The sequence below is a fragment of the Cyprinus carpio genome, chromosome B17, assembly GCF_018340385.1.
Source record: "Cyprinus carpio isolate SPL01 chromosome B17, ASM1834038v1, whole genome shotgun sequence".
NCBI lineage: Eukaryota > Metazoa > Chordata > Actinopteri > Cypriniformes > Cyprinidae > Cyprinus > Cyprinus carpio.
In genome coordinates this window covers 5,793,023-5,816,634 of record NC_056613.1, presented here as the reverse complement: position 1 = coordinate 5,816,634, position 23,612 = coordinate 5,793,023, and the positions used below count along the sequence as shown (strand labels likewise).

Genomic DNA, 23,612 nt, shown 5'->3' with positions numbered 1-23,612 from the left:
ATATATAAATGTATATATACATGTAAATATTTTCTAAATATATAATTTATGTGTGTGTATTTATATATACATAATAAATATACCCTGTACACATACATATATTATGTAAATAAAACTTTTATTTTGGATGTGATTAATCGTGATTAATCATTTGACAGCCCTAATATATATATATATATATATATATATATATATATATATATATATATAAAATACACACACACAGCTGTTTGACTTGTACTTTAAAATGATAAATTTAGATATTTATTAGTCATGAAATTCAGTCTGATGGATGGTGTAAGACACTGTCAACTATATGTAAAGTATCAGATTTTTTTGAAAGAAAATATATTGATAATCTTCAGTGATTTAACATTCTATTAATGATCAAAATATTGCAGAATCTACTGGAAAATTATTTTTTTCCCTTTGATTAATAAATGGGTAACTATGATAACCGAGATTTGCCTCTTTGCTGACTTTATATCCATCTATAACTATATGTATATCTGTAATTCCTCAATATACACATGTATTGCTTTCCTGTACCTATAAACATCTTTCCATAAGTCCATCCAAGCCCATCACAGGAAAATGCTACGTCCAGGCTCAAGATGATTATGTCTATTATTATATCTTAAGTACCATGCCGGTCATTCACTTTTCCAATGAATAAAAGACAAAACTCTGTCAACCAAGTATTAAGATTTCGATTTAAGACTCTAAAAATGAAGTCTCTTCACATGAGGTTCAGTTGATGGCAGTAAACAGTGGGCTACTTGAGTCAAAAACTGGCCAAAGTGGTTTGCTGTGCCTTCCAGGGGCCGGACGTCCCCTCGTTTGGGCTTCATCCGTGACAGCGTGACCCAGCAAAGGCCTACGTATGAGGATATCTCAGCATTAAAGATCACGGAGGCTACCGAGATGAAGAAAGGTCCTGCTATGAGCTCGGGGACAGCCAGTGTTTGAGCTCATCCATGCCCCTCTGCACCCGTCCGATGTAGAAGTCCATGTTGTGGGAAAAGTCTGTGCATACACTGGACTGGGCGTCTCCGAAAGTGCAGTAGAGCGCAGTCCCGCCCACACTGATCACCACGGTAGCCAAGCACAATAAGAGGAGGAGCAGCCAGGAGTCTCCGCCCACCTCATCTGCATATTGCATATAAGCAAATCAGTGTAGAATCAGAACATGTTCAGTTTGAATACTGCAAAAATGAGTTTTTAGAAAACAATAGCAGTTCTTACCGTGGTCCAGGCCCTCGTCAGGCTCTCGGAAACGGACTTTGCGTTTAGAGACGGGTTTAGGGGCGGCAGGGACAGAGCTGTTGGCTCCTTCCAGAGAGACTCTTCTCTTCAAGATCGACACAAGACCAGCAGCTGGAGTGATCTGAAGACAGAGGGCAGGTTATTGAGAAAGATTCCTGGATTCACAAGCTCATAGTGTCTCCAAAAAATTAGGATGTGTTCTACACTAACATACTCTAACCACTAGATGTCACTATGAGCTGAGTGGGCAGGAAATTTATTGCCCATGTATGTAAGAACCAGCCTTTTTTTTTTTTTTTATTTATTATTATTATTTTGGCTGCCTGGATGTAAGGTTCAATGTAAATTCAATGTAATGTAAAATACAGCGTTTTACCAAATTACTATTATTACTATTATTATTATTTTTTTTTAAGAATTAACAAGAAAATTTCCCAATTGTCAGACTTGCATAAAATAAGGGTTATTAAAATACATAAATTAAACTTAATTTAATTCAGCAAATGGACAAGGCAACATTTCTCATTTACACTTAGTTTAACCTGATGTACTAAAATAACTAAAAAATTAAATAAAAATAAAATAAAAATCTATAAAAACGATACAGACAAAAACTTTAAATATAAAAAAAATGCACAAAAACTATAACAGTATCTCAATTATACTAAAAATTAATGTTTTTACTTTAAAAAATGCTGCATTAAAAGATTAAAAACATTTTAGAGACATTTAATTTCAAGCTGTACTCTCTTTACATACAAAAATAAAAATAAATCATTGTTCATTATGTAAATACTCTGAATGGAATAAAAATTATTCTGAATCATTCTTAAAGGGATCAAATAAATTCTAATACTAAATAATTGCTGCTGTTAAAAACAAACAAACAAAAAAACAAACAAAAAAACAATACATTATACATGTTCTTTACTATTCAGCAAAAAGCTGGAATCCATTGGGTTTACCCCCTTCATAAATTATGTACATGAGAATGACAGTATTGGAGGAGGTCAGTCGTGTTACATCACTGACCACAGAGGAATGGAAAAGGTCACAGAGAGGTCAAACTGCTAAAGGCCAATCAGCACTGAGAATGAGTGGACATTCTGAAGAGCTGCCCTCTGAACAATCAATACTGAATCCCATGAATAAATCTGAATATATAATGACGTGAGTGAGGCTGCATAGTGTCGTTATTGTTAACTTAAACCATAAGTAAAACAATTAAAATATATATTTGAATTGAAATAAGGTGAAATAAAATATATATAAATTAAAACGTAAAAATTAGAAATGGAAAAAATTAAATAAAATGTGTAAGCTGAAGTACTAATAAAAATAAAGCTAACAGAATATATATAAAATATATATTTTTTAATTTACAAAAGCACATACACTTACTAAAAGGTAAAAAAAAAGCTAGAGAGTCACTAGGTAAGCAATAAAGGAAAGAAAAATAAAATAAAATTAATTAATAGAGGAATTACTTTACATCGTAAAATTTGTAAAAGAATAGCAGGATTGTTTTTCACTAAAACCCTTGCGGTCCACTTATTTCACCCTGAGAGCTTCCATTTTTGGCAAGATCTGTCCCAATGAAAACAAATTTTCAAGCACTGCAATTATAGTTCTCTATTTTTGCTCCATCACAGCAGTTACATTTGTCAGGAGAGACTGAAGCCAAACATTTTTTCTTCCAAAAGCTGTAGAATGGCTCAATTCCACAAAGACATTTAAAAGCAGCAGAGCAGAACTCACTGTATAAAATGTCCAAATTAAACTGTTAAAGCAATAAGGCACATGAGAATGTGTTTTTACCATGGTAAAGGGTGTTGTTCATCTCTAATGTTCTATGGAGATCTCTAATCAGACTTTAGCGACAGAACTATCTGTTTCATTAAAAGGCTTAAATACATTGATTTAACAAAGTAGAGGTTAACTATACTTTAACACTTAACTATAGACTTAGATGTTAAACTCAAAATGTTTTGCTTTTAATCTCTCATAAAAGAACTCCTTTTAGGAAGTACAAAGCACATAAGCAGCTTAACAAATGAATAGGACTAAAAACAGTTGCATTAATCACTTGAGTAAATGACACTTGAGTAATTAGACTTCAAAATACACCACAATGTGGCGAGCCCTTCACGAAGTGGACCATTAACAGTGAGCAATCAGCATAACAGCCCAAATATAACACATGCTTATCATCGCTAATGAAAGTTTCCAGCTCCTCAAATGCACTCTGATGATGCTCCTATTTAGAAAAACATCACGTTTGTTGAGTGCAGACATAAAGTCAGTCAGGTAATGTTTGCTCTCTCTGTGGTCATTCAGCATTATTAGCCACAAAAGGCCATAGTGGCTCCATCACTGACCAGACATGGAAGACAAGAAAAAAAAAAACATCGGGTCTGCCGTAGAGCTTCAGAATAAATCCACTTCCACTGCTGCGTCATTAATTACTGAGTGAACAGATACAGCATGGAATTAAAGATAGAATGAACAGCATGGAATTAAAGATAGAATGAACAGCTAGTTGATCATGTGATGCTGTAGTTATGATGCTGAAAAATCAGCTTTGACCACTGTAATAAACTACATTTTAATATTTATTAAAATAGAACACAGTTACAACAATATTGTAATATTATTTCACAATATGACTCCTTTTACTTTAGTTTTGATCATTAAAAGCAGCCTTAATGAGACTTATTTCAAAAACATCTCGCAGGCTAAACTTTTGAATATGCTTGAACAAATCTCAACAGTGCTGATGGGATATCATACTCTGGCAGTGCTGTGTACTTGTTCTGGGCAAATCTACTACAAATGAACCGATAAATAATGAGTATTGCATATCATAATACAAACATGTTTTGAATTTGGTTTTCCAGGTCAGTAGGTTCTGGCTGGTTAAAAAGCATCAAAATCAGGTCCTACTGAGCACAACTTAGTGTGCAAGCACACCATGTTTCTGCAGTATGTTATCGACCTTTCCAAGTAAAGGGAATGCTCAGACAAATGTTCAAAAGTCAAACCATTTTAATGAACTCAACAGATTTGACAATTGACGGTGCAGGCTGAAGGTCATAATCCACATGTATGCTGATAAACGCCATCATTGTTGAGTCACAACTCTCATGCAACATCTATTCTGGCACACACACAAAAAAAGATATTTTGAGAAATGTCTTGTTTTTTGTCCATACACTTAAAGTCAACGGGACCACAACATTCTTCAAAATATCCTCTTTTGTCTTCCTCACAATAGAGAGTCTGACAGGTTTCATGCAATTTTTTATTTATTTTTAATTTAATTTTATTTAATTTTATTTATATTTTTTGGGGGGGGTGACATCTATGACAGCTGCAGCCAGAAAGTTTTTTTTTTAATGATATTAATACTTTTTTTTCTGCAAAGATGCATTTAATTAAAAACAAAACTGAGAGTAAAGACATCACAAAGATTTCTTATTAAAATAAATACATAAATGCTTTTGAACTTTCTATTTATCAGAGTTCTGAAAAAATGTATCAGTAATATTAAGCAGCACAACTGTTTTCAACATCGATAATAATAAGAAGAAATGTTTCTTGAGCAGCAGATCAGCATATTAGATTGATTTCTGAAGGATTATGTGACACTAACAACTGTAGTAATGATGCTGAAAATACAGCTTTGCATCACAGGAATAAATTACATTTTAAATTGTATTAAAATACAAAAGTTACTTTAAACTGTAACAATGTTACACAATTACAAAATGTAGCCTGGGTGAGCATAAGATATATATATATATTTTTTTAATCTTGCCGACCTCAAACTTTTGAATGGTAGTTTTATATTGACAGCACTAAAATTACACAAGATGCAGGGCTATACACTAGTCTTGAAATCAAGATCCCCCCGCCAAGAGACGACACATCACATGTTTGGGAACAGGGCACAAAAGCGTTTAAGACACAGGATATTGGCTTCATGAAAGCCTGTATTGTGCTGGCAGAGATCAGTGGTCCAGATCCCATTGTTGATTGTCTTATTGAGGGTGGAAGTGTCATTATGACATCATCACATGCGTTTTCATTCAGCTCTGACATTCAGGGGAAAGGTCATCCTTCAGGTCACCCAGCTCTCCCAATCACTGCTAAGATTTAGACCTCTATTATCTATGCTCTTATCAGACGCCTTTCTTACCTCAGTGACTTACAAAGAACAAAATGAGGTAATTACCAAGCCGGGACCTGAGATCATACAAGCTGAGCTTAAAAAAACCCAAGCACACCAAGAAAATAATACAAAATTACATCACGCTTCTATGCGAGTCTCTAATGATGAGTTCTAGGTTCATTACAAGTTAAAGGGATAGTTCACCCAAAAAATGATTTCTGTCATCACTTCTGTCCATTCTTTCTTCTGTGGAACATAAAAGAAGATATGTCTATAAAATGGAAGGCATTGGACACCAAAATGGTTTAGTTACCAACATATTTTCTTTCATGTAGTGCAGAACACAACTCGTATAGGTTTGGAATAAATGATGACAGAATTTAAATTTTTGAGTGAACTGTCACTTTAAGAACCACTGAGACATGCTGTCGATTATCACAGACAATTCTGACTCCCAGATGGGACATAAATATGGCTATTTTACAATTATATGAATCTATTTAAATAATTATCTTATGTTAAATAAAATCATGCAATTGTATTACTTAATTGTATTACTAAAACAAAAAAAATTTGATGCTTGAACTTCTTTAAATTATTTTTGCACAAATAATTAAAATAAATGGTCTTATTTTAAGATATTATTAGATGCAAAATTGTCCTTTTTGCATTGGGAATATTGTTATAGTTGGAAAGTGATATACAGAGGGCTCCCTTTCTGGCAACCTTAACATGTGAAAGTTACTAGGGTTGAAATAAGGTTTCATAATATTGCATAGACAATGTTTGCGATCTATTCTGTCTTAGAAATCAACATTATTGTTGTTAAACATGGAATATTCCTTTCAGTCAATGGCTAAAGCAGCTGTAGAGGTGATGCAAGATGACATCACTATGACATCACTGGATGCTATCATAGTTTCACAGTTCAAGTTCCACAACATTGCACTTTAAAGGGTGATATATGCAAATTTTTCTGTGTTAATTAATACACTTTCTCTTATCCCAACTTACGATACAGACATTTTTTAAAGTCATTTATAGGTTATTGTTTTTTTAGTGAGTAAACTTGGTGATGCTAGTGGCACAGAGTCACACTTTCCTTTTAAAATATCTCTCAAATTTGCATACTACTTACAATATATGCAGAACATTAAGTGTTACCGCTCTAAGAATCAGCAAAGTGCTAAAGGGCCTAATTAGAAAGACCTTTAAAACTAATCTGATTAGAAATCAAACTAATTCTCAAAGCAAAGCCATGCCAAGCACAAAACAACAAATAAGCCTCTTTGTCATTTGAATTAAATTGAGTGAAAATCTGTCACTCACCTCTTCCACCTGTATGCGTTTGGCCATGTCATCCAGCATGGACACATTCATAATATCCAGCGACTCCACCCCGTTCTCCTCTAGATCCAACTCTGCTGTTATCTCAGGAGCTTCCTGCTCCAGGGGCAGCTGATCTGCTCCTCCTTCCTCCAGCTTCAAAGCCTCCTCTACCTCCCCTCCATCTTCCTGCTTAGTGTGTGAGACGGACTCCACCACATCCTGCCCCATATCCACAGTGTCTCCCATTCCCTCCATCACCGGCTGGGCCTCCACGTTGCCTGGTAGAGCGGTGTCCATTGGTGACTGGGGCTCGGGTGTTGCATCCCTGTGGGAAGCTGCCATGCTTACGCTCTCTTCTTCTGCTCCTGCATCCTCACAGGCTGGAGAGGAGGAGCTGTCCGTCACAGCCAAGGAGGAGGAGGGGTCATGCTGCTGTTCGCTCTGGTGGGATTGTGGGGCGGTGCTGCTACAGTCTTCATGCTGGATGACTTCCTGTTGTGCCTCAGATGTACTCTGATCCTCCATAACCTTCCCTGTTTTAGAATGAGAGAGAGAAGATGGTTTATATGTAACTAATGAAACATTCTTGGGAGGTTCGAAATGGAGTACTAGCATACGGCAAAAAGCTTTTTGTTAAACGTGAAACGTTTAGAACAAAACATTTAACAATATTGTCACTTTACTATATTAACTTCAGCAAGCAGCATCACGTTATATCATCTTGCAAATATATGGTTATTTATCATAAATATTTTTTGAATTAAATTAAGTTTGAAAAATTAATACAATTGTAAGGTTCTTTTAACTACAGTATATAAATAAGTTTACAAATGTCTCAAATCAGGAAAATAAAATCATTTTTATTACAGATATTTCATTTTAATTAATTTTTTTTAGGTTTAATATTTGTAATAATTATTGTTAATATTAATTGTGAATACTGTCAAAAATGTTTTTGTTTAATATATATTTATCATTTAAATAAAATAATAAAAAGTAAGTTTTTATAATAATTAATATATAATAATTATAAATCATGTATTTAAAACTATTTAAAGAAACCTTACATTTTGTATTATATATATATATATATATAAAAACGTTTTATAATATATGTTTTATTTCAATGCAATTACTTTATTTAAAAAAAAAAAAATGTTTGAATCTTTAATCAATAATTTTAAATAAAAAAAAATCTTTATTTAACGCAAAATAAATAAATACTAAATAAATATTCTAATAATAAATTAGAAAAAATATGAAAAATGCTGGAAAAATAGCATGAATAGTATGGTGTATTATGTCTGATTTCTTTGCATTGAATGGCCGTGTGGTCATTTGACCATCAGACCCTTGTGTACAACAGAACAGATCGATGGCAGACGATCAGTCACTATTGATGCATCCTGGCGCTGCTGCCTGAAGCCCTGTGGATCAATAATGCAGGACTCCACTGTTGACTTTTCTCTGCTCCCTCGGCGGTCATAAACGCACGCTGGTCACTGTGCTGCTCAGAGACAGGATCTAAGTGATGACAGCTCACTGTCAGAGATCAGAGAAAGGCACACGGCAACCAGTGCCAGACCGATACAGTCTGATGCTGTTTATAAAAACAACACTCTCCCTCACTCTAGCCCTGCCCCTGCGTTAATTGCGTTAAATATTTTTAATGCGTTAAACTGAAAACATAAATTGCCTGTATTAACGTGCTAATTTTGACACCACTAATATATATATATATACACAATTTGATAAATTGTTCATTTTAAATTGAAAAATCAATCAATCAATCTTATTAATTTCTTACTTTTGCCAGCCTGGAAATCACTTTTCAAAATTTGCTAATAATTCTGGGAGTTTATAACCAAATTAACATGTAGCATGTATATTTTAGATTAAGGTTTTAATGATTTAAAAAAAAAAAAAAAATTAATGAAAGGTCATTGTATCATTATGGTATATCATTATATCATTAACATAATGGCCGTAACATTAATCTGTATTGGACTAAATATTCTTTCACAGTAATTGCCAAAAAACACAAATTTTATCTTTAGAATGATTTTCTGATCAACTAAAACACATCAGACAATCAGAAACCACAGTCAACATCTAACAGAGGGCCTGATATTATGATGAACTTTTGGATCAGAATTCTGCCTGAACAAGCAGTACGAGTGAACGCAATCAATCTCGAACTTGTGCGTCTGGGAGGGTTATGGCACAGGGCAAGATGCACCTGCTGCAGGAGTCCCGGCCAAGCAGAAAGCCTGCTCAATGCAGAACAGGTGCTGTGTGTGTGTGGTGCTGCCATGCCTGGCATGTAAAAGTGAAACCGGGTCAGGGAACTCAATGCGAGTAACGCGGTGTTCAGGTAACATACCCCAGCAGCACATCAGCTGCGAGAGCGGGTGAGAAAGAGAGTCTCATCAATAAGGCATGATCTGGAGGGACAGGAGGGAACTCTAACTCTGTGTGTGTGTGTGTGTGTGTGTGTGTGTACTTAAAGAAGGGGACATGGGGTTTGCCTCATCCACAGATGATGCAAGAATCTTTCTAGGTGACTAGGTGTACACAACTAATATTAAAAGAAAAAAATAAAACTGATCCTATTTACGTACTTGATATGTGTTAAGTAGTTTTATTTGCCATAAGAATTTATTTTTTAATATACATTTTTCTGAAACAACTAAAAACAATCTGTTGAGGTAACCACAGTGAGACCAACAGTATTTATCATTAATATCACAGCTTAACTGTTGTTAATTGATATTTTGCTAAAACATTAAAAAACTTATCATGTTTTCTCTCAAAATAGGAATTAAGTTTTTTTTTTTGTATATATATTTGGGGAAGAATATATGTATATATATATATATATATATATATATATATATATATATATATATATATATATATTATATATATATATATATATATATATACACATACATACACACATACACACACACACACACACCACTTATATATATATATATATATATATATTATATATATATATATATTATATATATATATATATTATATATATATATATTAGGGCTGTCAAATGATTAATCACGATTAATCACATCCAAAAATAAAAGTTTTGTTTACATAATATATGTGTGTATACTGTGTATATTTATTATGTATATATAAATACACACACATGCATGTATATATTTAAGAAGAATATGTTATGTTTATATATTAAATATATTTATATATAATATAAAATATAAGAATATAAATATATAAATGTATATACATGTAAATATTTTCTAAATATATAATTTATGTGTGTGTGTTTATATATACATAAATAATTATACCTGTACACATACATTTTTTTACCCAAAAAAAACATTCATATATACTATATCAAACTTCATTAATCAATAAACACAAATAAAAAATATAAATTAATATGTAGTGTATATGTATATGTATATATATATATTATATACATAAATTCCATTGTGTCTTCTCACAAAATAGGAATTAAGATTTTTTTTTTTAATTGTATATATTTGGAAATAATAATATATGTATATAATAATATATAAAAGGAAATGTATGCATGTATGCACATACTTCTTGAAAAATCGAAATCTTAATACCTATTTTGTGCGAAAACTGTACGTGATGGAAAGTTTTTAGAAAAAATGTAAAAAATTAAAATGTTATATAAAAGCACTCAAATGTCAAAACTTTCAATGACAAAAAGTTTTCAAAAGTAACTTAGGAGTGGTAAAAGTCGAAAGTATTAAGCATAAAATAATATCTACAGAATTACTATGAATCATATGAAAACTGAATGCAATTGTAACCGGGCTCAGAGGAAAATAGGAATTACGTCTTCTGCGACAGTTTTTCTGGTGATTAAGGTATAACATAAGACAACTCTTATATTATATTTAGTGAGAAACTGTTACATTCTTGAGCAAAACAGGGACTATTTTTGGAATCAGCAACCCAAAAAAATTAGTATTGGATTTCCTTCAGTAAATATGATGCAGGGTGGTGTTATTTCACACTGAATAAATACATACATAAATACAGACATCATATTATGGTAATTACTCTGATGGTAGGCTAATTTTAATTTTTTTAATAATTAACCTGTTAAATTGAAATAAAAAAGCGCTAATGAATATATCTAGCACACATAAAGTATCAAACCCAAGAGGATGTGTTTTCCTGTAGTTAATGCTCTATTTTAGGTGCTCTGGCCTGTCATTGGAGAAATAAACTCACCTGAGCTGCATGAACGCTCTTGCGTGTTGAGGTTTTGCTCTCCTTCCTGTGTTTCTCTGATCACACTGTTCCTTTGCACTTTGGACAGCTCGCACTATGAACGCACGCAGACAACACTGACATTACCCTCTGGTCTTTAAACATGTCAATTTTTTTTTCTTAGTACAATTAAATACATATAGACATGCTGTTCCAAAAGTGAGCATCAAAGAGGCAGTCTTACCTTCTCAACGCTCCATGCAGGTCTGAAAAAAGACGAGAAACAGTGAAGTGTCAGTCAAAATCATCTTAAGGAGCTGTTGTATCTGTATTTTTTTTCCCTTGGTCCATCTCTCTCGTAGCGGGACAACGTGCATAAAAGGGGACGCAAATCTAAGGTCGCTCCGCTCAGCGGGAATCTAATATTAGCACGGCACATTTCCCATACTGAAACTCTAGCGCTTGTCTCAAATTGCTGAAAGCACAGCAATGGGCCATATGCTTAAACCATTACAGGACTACAAACTGCAGCCAGAGCGCAGAAATGAGACACAGACGAGCTAAATTTAGGAGGGGAAAGAGAGAAGCTCAGGTGTGGCTGCCGGTGAAAGTGTCTGGCTCGGAGGAACGGGACAGAAAGACACAGCTTTTACCCCGTACTTAAATTGTGTAGTGGCTCGAAAGGTTAAATATTTACTTGTACTCCATTTACAGCACCGCTAACATATTTTTACAGAGATCAAGTTCTGTAGGACATCTGATCTAGGAAAATATGCATTATAAAAGAGTGGAGAAAAATACTTAGAATCATTTTTAGGGAAGCAAAAATTTTTTTTAAATAAAATATTGTTGAGCCAATCTGTGTGGCTGAAGTAATGTAGCAATGGAACAAAATAAAATATAAAATGTGCATTATAAATAAAATAAAAAAATATTGTTGACCTGACCTTTGTGGTTGGTCTATTGTAGAATGCAATAAAATAATAATTTAAAAGACTTGTGTTGATCTCTGTGGCTGAACTAATAAAGTGTGCAATGAAAAAAATACAAATGCAAACAAACAAATAAATAAATAAAAAAATTATAAACAAATAAAATAAAATATTGTTGACCTGATCTGTGTGGCTGAACTAATGTAGCATGCATTAAAAAAATTACACACACACACACACACACAAACATATACATATATAAATATGTAATATTAAATACGATATAAAATTATATTAAATATTGTTGACCTAATATGTGTGGCTAACCTATTGTAAAGTGCAAAAAAAGAAAATAATTTCTGCATAAAAAGGGTGAATTAAAAATAAAATAGTGTTGACTTGATCTGTGTAGCTTAACTAATGAATAAACAAATAAATAAACTAAAATAAATAAATAAACAGAACTAATGTAGCGTTCATGTGCAGTGTGCAGTTTAACTCACTGTCTGTGCGTTCTGCAGATGTGTCTCAGTTTCTCCAGGTGTTCAGCATCCAGGTCAGTGTCTCTGTCTTCTGGACCGTCCTGACACTGGCCAACCAAACTCCATCTCCTCTCTGATCACAGAAAGATGAGGTTAAAAGGTGTTCTGTTAAGAACCAGCTCTGGGTAACGGTTTACCAGAATCCACTTACCCCACTGCTGCTGTAGGGCGGTGAGGTTGGACAGCAGACGTTCGTGATAGAGTCTCTCTAACTGTATGAACCTGACTGCTCTCTCATCTGGAAAATGCTCTGGTTGAGGAAAATCTACAGGAAGCGGGAAACCCCAAAGCACCAATGCACTTTACAACACAGAAACTAAAGAATGCCTCAGTGAAATACTATCATATAAGACAATGACTGGCTGCAGTAATGCACTGAATGTAATACAATAAACAGCATTATATCCATAAACATTGTAAGCATCCCCGATTCAGTTACAATAACAAAGGCAATGGGGTATAAAATAGGAGCTATAATGGAACAAGCGTCAAATGCTGTTCAAACACACCATTACACAGTTCCCTCTATATTATCATATAATTGAAAAAATCAATAATATTAAGGATACAGTCCTCCTCACGCATATATGACTCTGCAATCTGTAAAGAAGAGAGTTTAGCCTGGAGTTATTATGCATTACATTACACAATGAAAAGCATCATTAGGTAACACCACACAATAACTCTAATGTATTACATTATATAAAACAGGTCATTAATTAAAGTACATTTTAAAAGTGATTTATGTATCATATGAATCTATACAGATCTGTTAAGCAGCTTAATGGCAGCTATTATAAAGTGTTAAATATACAGATGATGCACCTAAAACATGCTGCATAAGGGCTTATTGTAAGTTTACAGATGTTATATACCTGATAAACTAGTCAGTTCTCCTTTGACAGCATTTATTCTGCTACACCTGCATGTATATTATTGTTATCTGAGGTGCAAAGACTCGTTCCCATTGAGTAAAACTCCTGACATCTGCTCTCTTCAGATGTCTTGCAGGGTAAAGTTGAAGTGAAGAGGCAGGATGAAAATCACTACAGCATGTATTCCTCTGAGTGCGGACATGAGAGATGTCTCACCGAGTGGGCGGCAGTAACACGTCTCTTTTTCGCTCTCCTTTATTCCTCATCCATCTAATCTTCATGAGGCTGCTCACGACTAAGAGATCTACATAAATGAGGCACTAATTCTTTGTTTTTCTAGTATTTTTTCCAGCACTGATTTTCTTGGTTCTCTACAAATTTCTGAAATCAATTCAGTCCGAAAAGCTTAATTTACAGACTCCATTTTAAACTTGTTTTTTGTTCGTTAGTAAGCTTGTTAGTCTGTTGGCACGTGTTGATAACATTGACTGATAGCAGCACAAGATAGGAAACAGAATAAAATGACTGAAATAGGTTGAAATACTGTAATTAAAAATAATTAAAATAACATTTTAACTAAATAAAAAAATACACTAATAAAAATGACAAAAGCACAACAAAATGGCTTAAACTTGAAAAGTGAAAACTGAAAAAATTGAATCTAATTAAAAATCTAAACAATTTAACAGTATCGAAACAATACTAAAATAATACTGCACACACACACACTTATTAATAAAATCTTCTTTCTAAATGTATGTTATGCAAGCCTGTTTTCACAACAGGAAAAAATAAATAAAGGTAACTGAAATTTTTTCTCTTTCAATTCTGACTTGCAGTTTTGCAATTCTGAGAGCATATCTCACAATTTTCCCCCTTTTTAAATTTTGATTTACATCTCAAATTTGTCTTTTTTCCCCGTTCTTTTTTCTGCCATGGAATAAAAAAGGTAGTTTATATCTCGCAGTTCTCAATTTTCTTCTCAGAAATGCGAACTTACATCTTTCAATTCTGATTTTGTCAAAGAATTGCGAAACAAAGTTCGAAGTGTGAGATTGAAATGCATCATAAAAAATCTTGTCTATTGGCATAGTTCAAACAGCCATATAAACATTACAGATCCTATGTTAACATAATTATGAATCATATGACTATTTCTGGCCCACTTTTGCAGCTTAATTTTATTAAATGGTCTGGGTGATCTGAGGAAGGGGCTTTGTTGTTCATGTTTGAGTGTACACAGTGCACTTAAAAAGTCAAAAGAAAATCCAGTTATCCAATTTGTTGCCTTTAAAACCTCTTTTAAGAACAATATCCACAGGGGAATAAATGAGAGCAGTTCCAGCAGAGTCATCTTGTAGCTTCACATAAATCTCTCCTCAGGATGAAACTAAACCAGCTGAGCAAAGATGTTCTTGTTAAACATGTTGAATAAGGTCTAGCTCAAATAAATATTTTAAGGTGCCGGTTATTCTGCTTCCTATCAGATTCATCATGTACCGCTATCAGTCAATGTTATCAGCATGGGCCAGCAGCGACAACAGACTAACATGAGCTTATTAATGAACAATGTGGAACAGCACAGGAAAATTCATCTCACGTTCTGGCAAACACACAATAGCGAGGCAGACTGAAGTAATAAGAGGTTTGCACCATCTACTGGCAATGAACAGATGCCCACAAAAACAGCTGCTAGGTCACACATCATTTTCAAAATCTAGGTTTTCAATGTATTTTTGTCAAATGTAAATTGCAGAAAGATTTTTTTCAATTGTTTTGTTAGTTAAAGATAAAAGTACACTACCGTTCAAAAGTGTTAGGGTACGCATTAAATTAAATCAGTTTATTCAAACGATTTTTAAAGGATCATGTGACACTGAAAACTGGAGTAGTGATGCTAAAAAAATTCAGCTTTGCATCACAGAAATAAATTGCATTTTAAAATATACTCAACAGTCATTTTTAATTGTAATAATATTTCATAATATTAGTTTTTACCGTATTTTTGATTTTTTTTATAGTTTGAAAGTCTATTAGTAACAGACAAGCGTTTGCTAATGAATGATGAGACAATTAGTTGTTCATCTCTCACATTTCCTTGTTAAGAACGTTCGATTTAACACCTCATTTAGTATTTTCGAGCAGACACACACACAAAGGAGATGATGTAGAACAGGAGTACGAGACCTGATGGAGGCACTGTGGCAGAAGAGGGTGTTCTCCCTGCTCCTCCAGCTCCTGCAGAGACGCCACCAGGGAGCGAGCGAAGCCCTGGGGAGATCCAGCATCGCCGTGAAGCGTCCCTTCAGGGCTCACGAGCCCCTCTGACACTGAAAAGACAAACATCGCATCCTCTTTGAAAAGTGTTGACACTGACACTTAGACCTGTCAATTTATCGACTTATTGCGCAATATATGTACATGACCTCAATAATTTTTGGTGATGCAATTTATCACCCATTATATTTACTTAAAAATTTATGTCACCGTGTTTTTAACATTCCACTTGCGTCTGTGTCATTTGCAGCTTCTCATACATAATGTGTAGTCATGAGGTGCTAGTTCAAATTTAAAAGTTGCTTCTACAAAAAAAAATTTTCATCTGCACATATGATCTGTTCTCCTAAATTTCACCAAAATGTTTAATATTTGATACTTAATTTTCATGATCTAAATATTCTTAAAAATTTAAAGTTTGTTTTCATTTGGAAGTGTGTAGGCCATCTTGCATTATTATGCTGTTACATTATGATTATATATTCAGTGGCATAAAATGGTCTTTAAAATGACAATAATATCGCTTATTGCAATTATTTCTGGGGCAATATATCGCACAACATAAAGTTGTTATCATGACAAGCCCACTGACACTAACTGTACGCTATTTTAGCATAATTATTACCAATAGACTTCTTATTTTACTGTATGTAGTTCAGTGTTATTTTAGTGCTGTTTATACATTTTTTTTGTTTAATATTCTGAATATCTTTTTTATATTTTCAATTTTCATTTTAATTTTAAGTTAATTTTTTAATATTTGTGTGTGTGTTTTAACCATGTTACTGCTTAGGTTTAATTTTTTTTTTTTTTCAATTATGTATTATTTAAAGATTTTAAAGTTTTTGTTTTTATTTATTTCCATAATTATTTTACACTTTCTTTCTTTCTTTCTTTCTTTCTTTTAGTGCTTCAACTGATTTCATTTAGTTTCCAAGGAACATTTCTAATTTTTGTTTAGTTTATCCATCTAATATTTTATCATATTTCAGTTTATTTCAATTAACAAAAATGTTTTTAATAGTCTTAGTTAACAGTAATAACCTTGATGTGATTTTCCAAGACACATCTAGCATATAGGTTTCTAAATGCTCCAAAAAAAATTGAATTGAGATGTTACACCCAGTTAGAACATCAACACAGATACATCTCGCTCTAGAGGTTGGCCCTTACTATTCACGCCACGCAAACCTGTCTGAAATTTGCACGACAACAATGGGATGCAGTCACTCGCTCTACAGCAGAAACAGAAACAAAAGTCTAGCACTATTACTCAGGGTGTCTGAATCTTCACAGACAATAGAAATGCTTCTCCACCCTCAGCCTGATCAGTCGAAAGACAATGTCATTCAGGATGAGACCGTTTGGACTGGGTTGTGCCACAAAAACCATTCAATGTCCAAGGAACATTCAATATGAGTCATTTTTATTTTTATATCCAAGTGATACTAAAAGAATCAGATTTTATATTATTAGTATAAAAATTATGATTTATTCTAGCACAGCACTGCTAACTATGACAAAAAATAAATAATAATAAAAATATCCTCTTGATTGGCATAGAAAACCACCAAGCATCATTTCTTTACATATTTCTGACTTTAGGGGAAGGAGTAAATAGTTGTGCTCAAAAGACTAATTCTCAGAAGATCTTGTAACATTTCAGTGGAATGAATTTCACAAACTTCACAAATTCTCTTAAGAATTTAACTGAAAAAACCTCCACAGAGGAACTGCTAGATGAGCTAGTGATTTGTTTTTGTGCAAGAACCGTGGCAGTGCATTCACACACATGCACTGACACATGACGGGTTGACTGCTTCCAGGTCAACATGTGGAGAATTTCACACTGTGAAGGTTGGGAACTGATTAACTGATTCTGCCTTAATGTACTATAGGATCTGTTATTTTTATTTATTAATTTGTTTAGTCATAGCACTTTCAAACAAACAGAATTTCACTGTATGAAAGCTAAATAAATGCTGGAATGTGACAGCTTAGCTGTCAAGAATTAATAGATTCACACTTTGGGTTGGGTAAAAAAGTTTTATTCTGTTATTTTAGTATTATTTATATACTACTATTATAATATTAATATTTATATTTATTTTTTTGTTTTTATATTCTCAATTTTCATTTTAATTTTAGTTCAGGTTTTAGTAATTTTGTTTTGTTTTTTGTAATTTTTAAGTATTTCTATTTAGCTGTAATCTATTTTTATTGCAGCTTTGGTTTCAGTAATTTTACTACTTCAACTTTTTTTTTATTTGATTTAATTTCTAATTTCTGAAATTCTATAAAGCTGAAATAAATCTTAAAAGAAAACCATTCTTCTCTAATTAATCTATCTATTTATTTATTTATTTTTAGTTAACCTTAAGTTTAACATTTTATATTTATTTCATCTTTATTTCAATTACAATTTTTTTTTTAATAGTTTAAGGGGTTGTTTACTTTACACTGTTTTCAATTAAAGATGGAAATCTTTTATTGGTTTTGGCTGTTCATTTACATGACAACAGCATTTTGGAGGCCTGAAAATTCAAACTTCTAAAAATAGGTTTCAAAATGCAAGTTTTCGAAATCGATACTGTTATCACCTCTGTGTAAACAACAAAAACTGTGAATTTTTTGTAAAAGTCGCATAATACAAAATTTTTTGTTGTTTGTGGGTCCGTGTGAATGGGGAACATTTTGACAATCTTGTTGTTGGTCCATGAAATTTTTCAGAAATGCACAGTAAAAACTAAACCACACACACAGGATTGTGAGATATGAGTAACGAAGGCTAAATCTATGCTAAAGCCGGAGGTTGTTTCTCAAACCGTGGTCTGGAACTCAGTTAGAGATTGTCTGTTACCTGTGGGACTGGGGCTGGGTGCTGGTGAGTCTCGGATGTGTCCATCCAGCTCTGGAGAGTAGGCTCCACTGTTGCTATCCACCTCTTCCTCCTCCTCATCTTCTTCGTCCTCCACCTTGGAGATGTCATAGTCTTCGTCATCACCGCTGTTGTTAGTGTTATCCTGTCGGAGGGGCCTCTGTCCACCACGGGGCCCCTGTTCGACCTCCTCCGCTTCCTCCACCAGTCGGTTCTGGTTCTCGTCCGGGCTGCAGCTAGAGTCAGAGTCGTTTTGGAGGTCAGGGTCAGTTACTCCTCCCCGCCTCACTGGGCCGTCGCTCTGCCACTGTCCGTCGTCCATGAGGTCCCGCTGACAGAGGGCATGAAGATCCACTCGAACCCCTGCAGGCCTCGCAGCCACTCAACGATGCTGGAGAACAAATCAGTGGGACACTTTAATGACTGTGATCCATCATGAAAAGTAAAGAGCTCGCTGGCCTTTAAGAGAACTGACTCATAGTTTACCCATAATTCCACTTCAGGCTGGCTGAGAGCAGTGCATGAATGAAAACACTTGAGATTTGTCCATTTGTCTGTTTTGTTTTGCATTTGTTTACAGCTGTATTAATCAGAGGCCAAAAGCAAAATAGATTTTAGCTAATGTTTTGGTTCAGTTGTACAGTTCTGGTATCATTTCACATGATATCATTAGAGACTCTTTCAAAAAGGATTTAAAATGTAAAAAAAAAAAAAAATTAAAAATTGTTTCAGTAATGCTCATATAAATAAATGTATATGCTAAATATTATAATTAAAAGTAACATTTCTAAAAAAAAATCTAATATACAATATAAAAATTACACATTTTTACAAAAAAACACAAAAAATCATACATTAGTCCCTTTAGTCACTTTCCAACCACCATATAGCAAGCTGTAATATACTGAATTACGAAATGCACTTAAGTCTATATGCTCTCTCTCTCTCTCTCTCTCTCTCTCTCTCTCTCTCTCTCTCTCTCTCTCTCTCACTTACTCACACACACACACACACACACTGATTGTTTGGTTCCCCTGAATAGTGAATTCATACACCATGGAGATTTTCCATAATAGTCCCCACTGGGTTGTTATAGAAGAAAGAACATCATGCTTATTACCATACCGTCTCATGATAGAGCTTACGCAATATCATACAGCATCTTACAGATCTTAAAGCAGACTGGCTGTTTGTTTTTCATCTGCTCAGGGGGATTCTGGAGCTGCAGACTGAATGAATGAATGAATGAATACTACAACGCTTATAGGTCACTGCGTACGATGATAACGCTGAAGGCAGTTCAGTGTGCATTAAGTGAACAAACTAAGCTGAATCCAGTGTTGTTATGGTCAACTAAAACTGTAAAATACAATTCCTGTTAAAAACAACAACAACAAAATACTGGGTTTTATTTATTTTTTTTTTTTTTAAACTTAAAGATTACAAAAAAATGTTGGCAACTAACTGAAATAAAAAATTAAGCTGAAGTACTTCAAGATAAATAGAAATATGTACAAAAACTAATAAAAATGATAAAAACAATGATAAAATCGCAAGACAAAATTACTAAATCTAAAACCTAAATGAAAACTGAATAATTAATAAAATACTATACTCAAAAATTGGTATAGGACTTCTTTTAAAAAAATTCAAAATTTATAACACATTTACAAAAAAAAAAAAAAAAAAAAAAAAAAAAAAAAAACTACAACAACGTCATCTTCTTCTTCTTCTTTTTTTTTTGTAAAACATACTCCAAAAATCTTAATTTGCAACTTTTTTATTTTGTTTTGTTTTACAATACATATAAATTATTATAATTACAATTATATAATGCACTAAAATACTCAAATAATCACTCATATATTGAAAGCACTGTCAGTTGTTCACTGTTTTGAGTTCAGAGTTAGGAGAATTAAAGATTTAAAGTTATATGGAATTGGCTGATAAATAATGTAAGTAAATTACAATTCTAAAGTCATTTCAATTTCAGTTTTCTTTCTGCATTTTAACAACCTTTTCCTTTCCAAATATAGATCAGAGACAGGAAATAAAGGAAATGTTATGAGCTGGCCACAAACAAATGTATGTAACTAATGCAATACGAGTCAGTCATAGATAATATTAGTTTAGTTATATAGATGACTTACAAGCTAATAGACATGGAACCATAAACACAGTACCATTTTTTTTGACATTTAATCTTTTTTTGTTTTTAATTAATTTTATTTCTTTTTTCTTTTTCTTTTCTTTTTTTAACTTTTTAGTGTAGTATTTTCATTTCTTTTGCATCTTTTATGATTATTTTAAAATCCTTTTTATGTTAAGCCCTTTGAATTACTATTGTGTATAAAATGTGATATAGCCTATAATTAAACTTGCCATGTCTTGCACATATAGAAATGCCATTATATTGCAATTTACAAAATAAATGAAGTGAACCAATGAATCTTTATTAACCAGAGCGCTGCAGACAGAAAGTGCTTGGCTGTTTGTGAAGAGGACCTGATCCTGATGTTATTTGGCTCTAGAAGTGCGTGCGGATTGACTCACAGTGGACCCCAGGCGTTCATTCGCTTATCTGACAACACAGTGACTCAGTGAGCCGAGGACCATCGGATCTGTGCCTGCAGTGTGACCACCTACATACATCCAGACCACATCAACGACAAGCGTCAGGTGAAGCGCTTCACACATGTAGGCTTTCTATCAATTCCTAGTGACTTAAAGTGATAACAGCTAGCTATTGACCGCTTTCATTTCAAAATCCAAATGCAAAAAAAGCTCATCAGAAGAGTTTTATGTTAATAGTTGAGACTTTAAAGGAGACAGCCACAATAACATGAGGTCAGTCACATTATGGCAAGCAGAAATTTGGGTATGTGAGCTGCCATGCTCCTTCATCCGCTTTCTTTTAAGAGAGCTCATTAATAATCAAAGACAGCTGCACTCTCTCATTAGCTCCTTTAACAACACTAAAGCCTGAGGGCTGAATGAGCGAGAGTGAGAGTTGAGAAATAGGTTTATTCATCCTGAAAAACAAGCATGACTGGAGTAGCTAGACACAAATGTGTCCCGTACGCACACAGCGTTCTTCAAAACCATCTGTGAAATTAACATCAATCCTCTATTCTGACTTAAAACTAAAAGTTTTTTAATATTTAAATATACTTCAGCTCTATGGAATAATTAATTTCTATTTGGATTCTCATTGGTCGGTCTTGGCAATAGAGTGCAGCACTTAAGCTCCAGAATTAAAAATAAAAAACATATTTTCACTAAAAGGGAATTGATTTTGAACGATAATTTATAAATCTTTAAAGACAGACCTATTGTGAGCTACGAGGTTGTTAATTGATGGTATATGCTTTAGTTGAAGCCATCAGTCTGTGTTATTTCAACAAATTTTATTTATTTTCTTATTTCAACTTTTTTTTTTTTAAATAATTGTTTGGTAAAAACTACATTACCCATGAATCTGCAGAGAAACATCCACCAATCAGAGAATCACGACCTACCCACTCACATGAAGCAATGTTTATGACATACATATTTGTATGCATATTTTGCATAAAAAAAAAAATGTCATTTTGATTGTCATTCGCAATGTTTTATGGGATTGTAGTTCTTTTCCTCATCAATTTAAAGCCATTAAGTACACATTGTACCTTTTGTTTTTAGTCTGACTTTAAAATACGTTTTTTTGCTTCAAATTAATGTTTGTAATGTTGTGATTTACCTTGTGGTTGGTTAGTTTGGTTCAAGGTTTATCACTCTTAAACTAAGACTTGTTTTTAAAAATCCTACTGAACCAGTGATATGAAAAAATGTGGACTGTTGCATTCTACATTTAAGCTGTTACGTAACGCGGGTACACCTTTATACCTTATTTTCCCCTAAAAAGTGCATATTCGTATCTTAAAAGTTCTTATCATTACATAGAATGACATATTTGTGCCTAAATGGTACATTTTAGTAACTTAACTTAAACTTGTGTACCTTTTTTTCTGAGAGAGTATTTTCTGTTTAGGGCTGCTGTCATTATTATATAAAAAAAATCTAAATAAAAATTTAATTAAATACAAAAAACCCTGTCATGGTGTTCAGGCTCATGTTGCATCACCTTGAAATGGTTTATTGTATGATAATGGCCAAGTGACTCTATATTATATCTTATTATGTAATCATAATAATTGATGATAATACCAGAAAAGTCCAGGCTAGCAAAACTAAACTCAAAATATGACCTTTGGGAGGAGTTGTGACCTCTATGGCGAGTCAATACATTGAAATGACATTCCTTTCCTAGCCTAATCGTGATCTACTTCCCTGTATATGGCGCACAGAGAAAGTTATTTAACACATAAACAACATTTGCATATGCATATCTCACGCTCAGCGAAGCAAAACAAAGCAGACAAAACTCATCATTCTGTTTTGACACATGACCACTTTAAATCATTTTTTTTTTTAACTTAAGACACCATTCACATTTAAAGATTATTTTCCATCACAACATTATGCTTATAAACTGAGAGAGACCAACACAGGTCGCTCTGCAGCTGGATAAACAGATGTTGATATTATGTAATACAGTGTGTCAATCATCGTATATAAGCTACACACACACACGATTCTACGTGCATCAAAAAATCAGTCACATTTATATATAAAAGCAGGGTTAAAGCTCTATGAGAGCCGCTTTCATCATCTCTCACATCACATTTGTGTAAACTGCTTTAAGAAGTGTTATTAATCACATGAGGTGCCGGTGGAGCGGGTATTGCAGATAGAGCTGTCATTAATTCAATCGCTAACATGCATAGCATCGTAAGTGAATCAAGCATTTATTGCAACAAAGTGCACGTTTCATTTTGCTTTTTGAAAGCGGATATTATCTTTCATGAATAATGTATTCAAAATAAGAGGCAGCACTTACAGATCGATAGGGCAGGTGGATAAATTCGGATGAACAGGCTACCGCGCTCTTGACTGTCGGCTGATGTGTGTTTGTGTTTCTGTTGCACGTCTGCGCAGCTCTTTCCTGTCACTCATCCGGGTTCTTCTTCAGCCGCCTGCGCAGCTCCTCCCTCCCGCCACTAT

At 33.5% G+C, this 23,612-nt stretch overlaps 1 protein-coding gene across 1 annotated transcript; it reads right to left on the bottom strand.

The window, feature by feature from the left end:
- Window positions 1–584: 584 nt before the first annotated feature.
- Window positions 585–23,602, bottom strand: LOC109062636 (consortin-like). The gene is made up of 11 exons (XM_042743305.1): window positions 23,449–23,602; window positions 18,492–18,900; window positions 15,542–15,684; window positions 13,049–13,079; window positions 12,631–12,717; window positions 12,441–12,552; window positions 11,250–11,271; window positions 11,027–11,120; window positions 6,767–7,299; window positions 1,246–1,387; window positions 585–1,149 (listed from the first exon to the last, which is right to left on the bottom strand). Exons 2-11 carry the CDS (start codon window positions 18,829–18,831, stop codon window positions 941–943), a joined length of 1,713 nt encoding a protein of 570 aa, XP_042599239.1. The 5' UTR covers window positions 18,832–18,900; window positions 23,449–23,602; the 3' UTR covers window positions 585–940.
- Window positions 23,603–23,612: the final 10 nt, after the last annotated feature.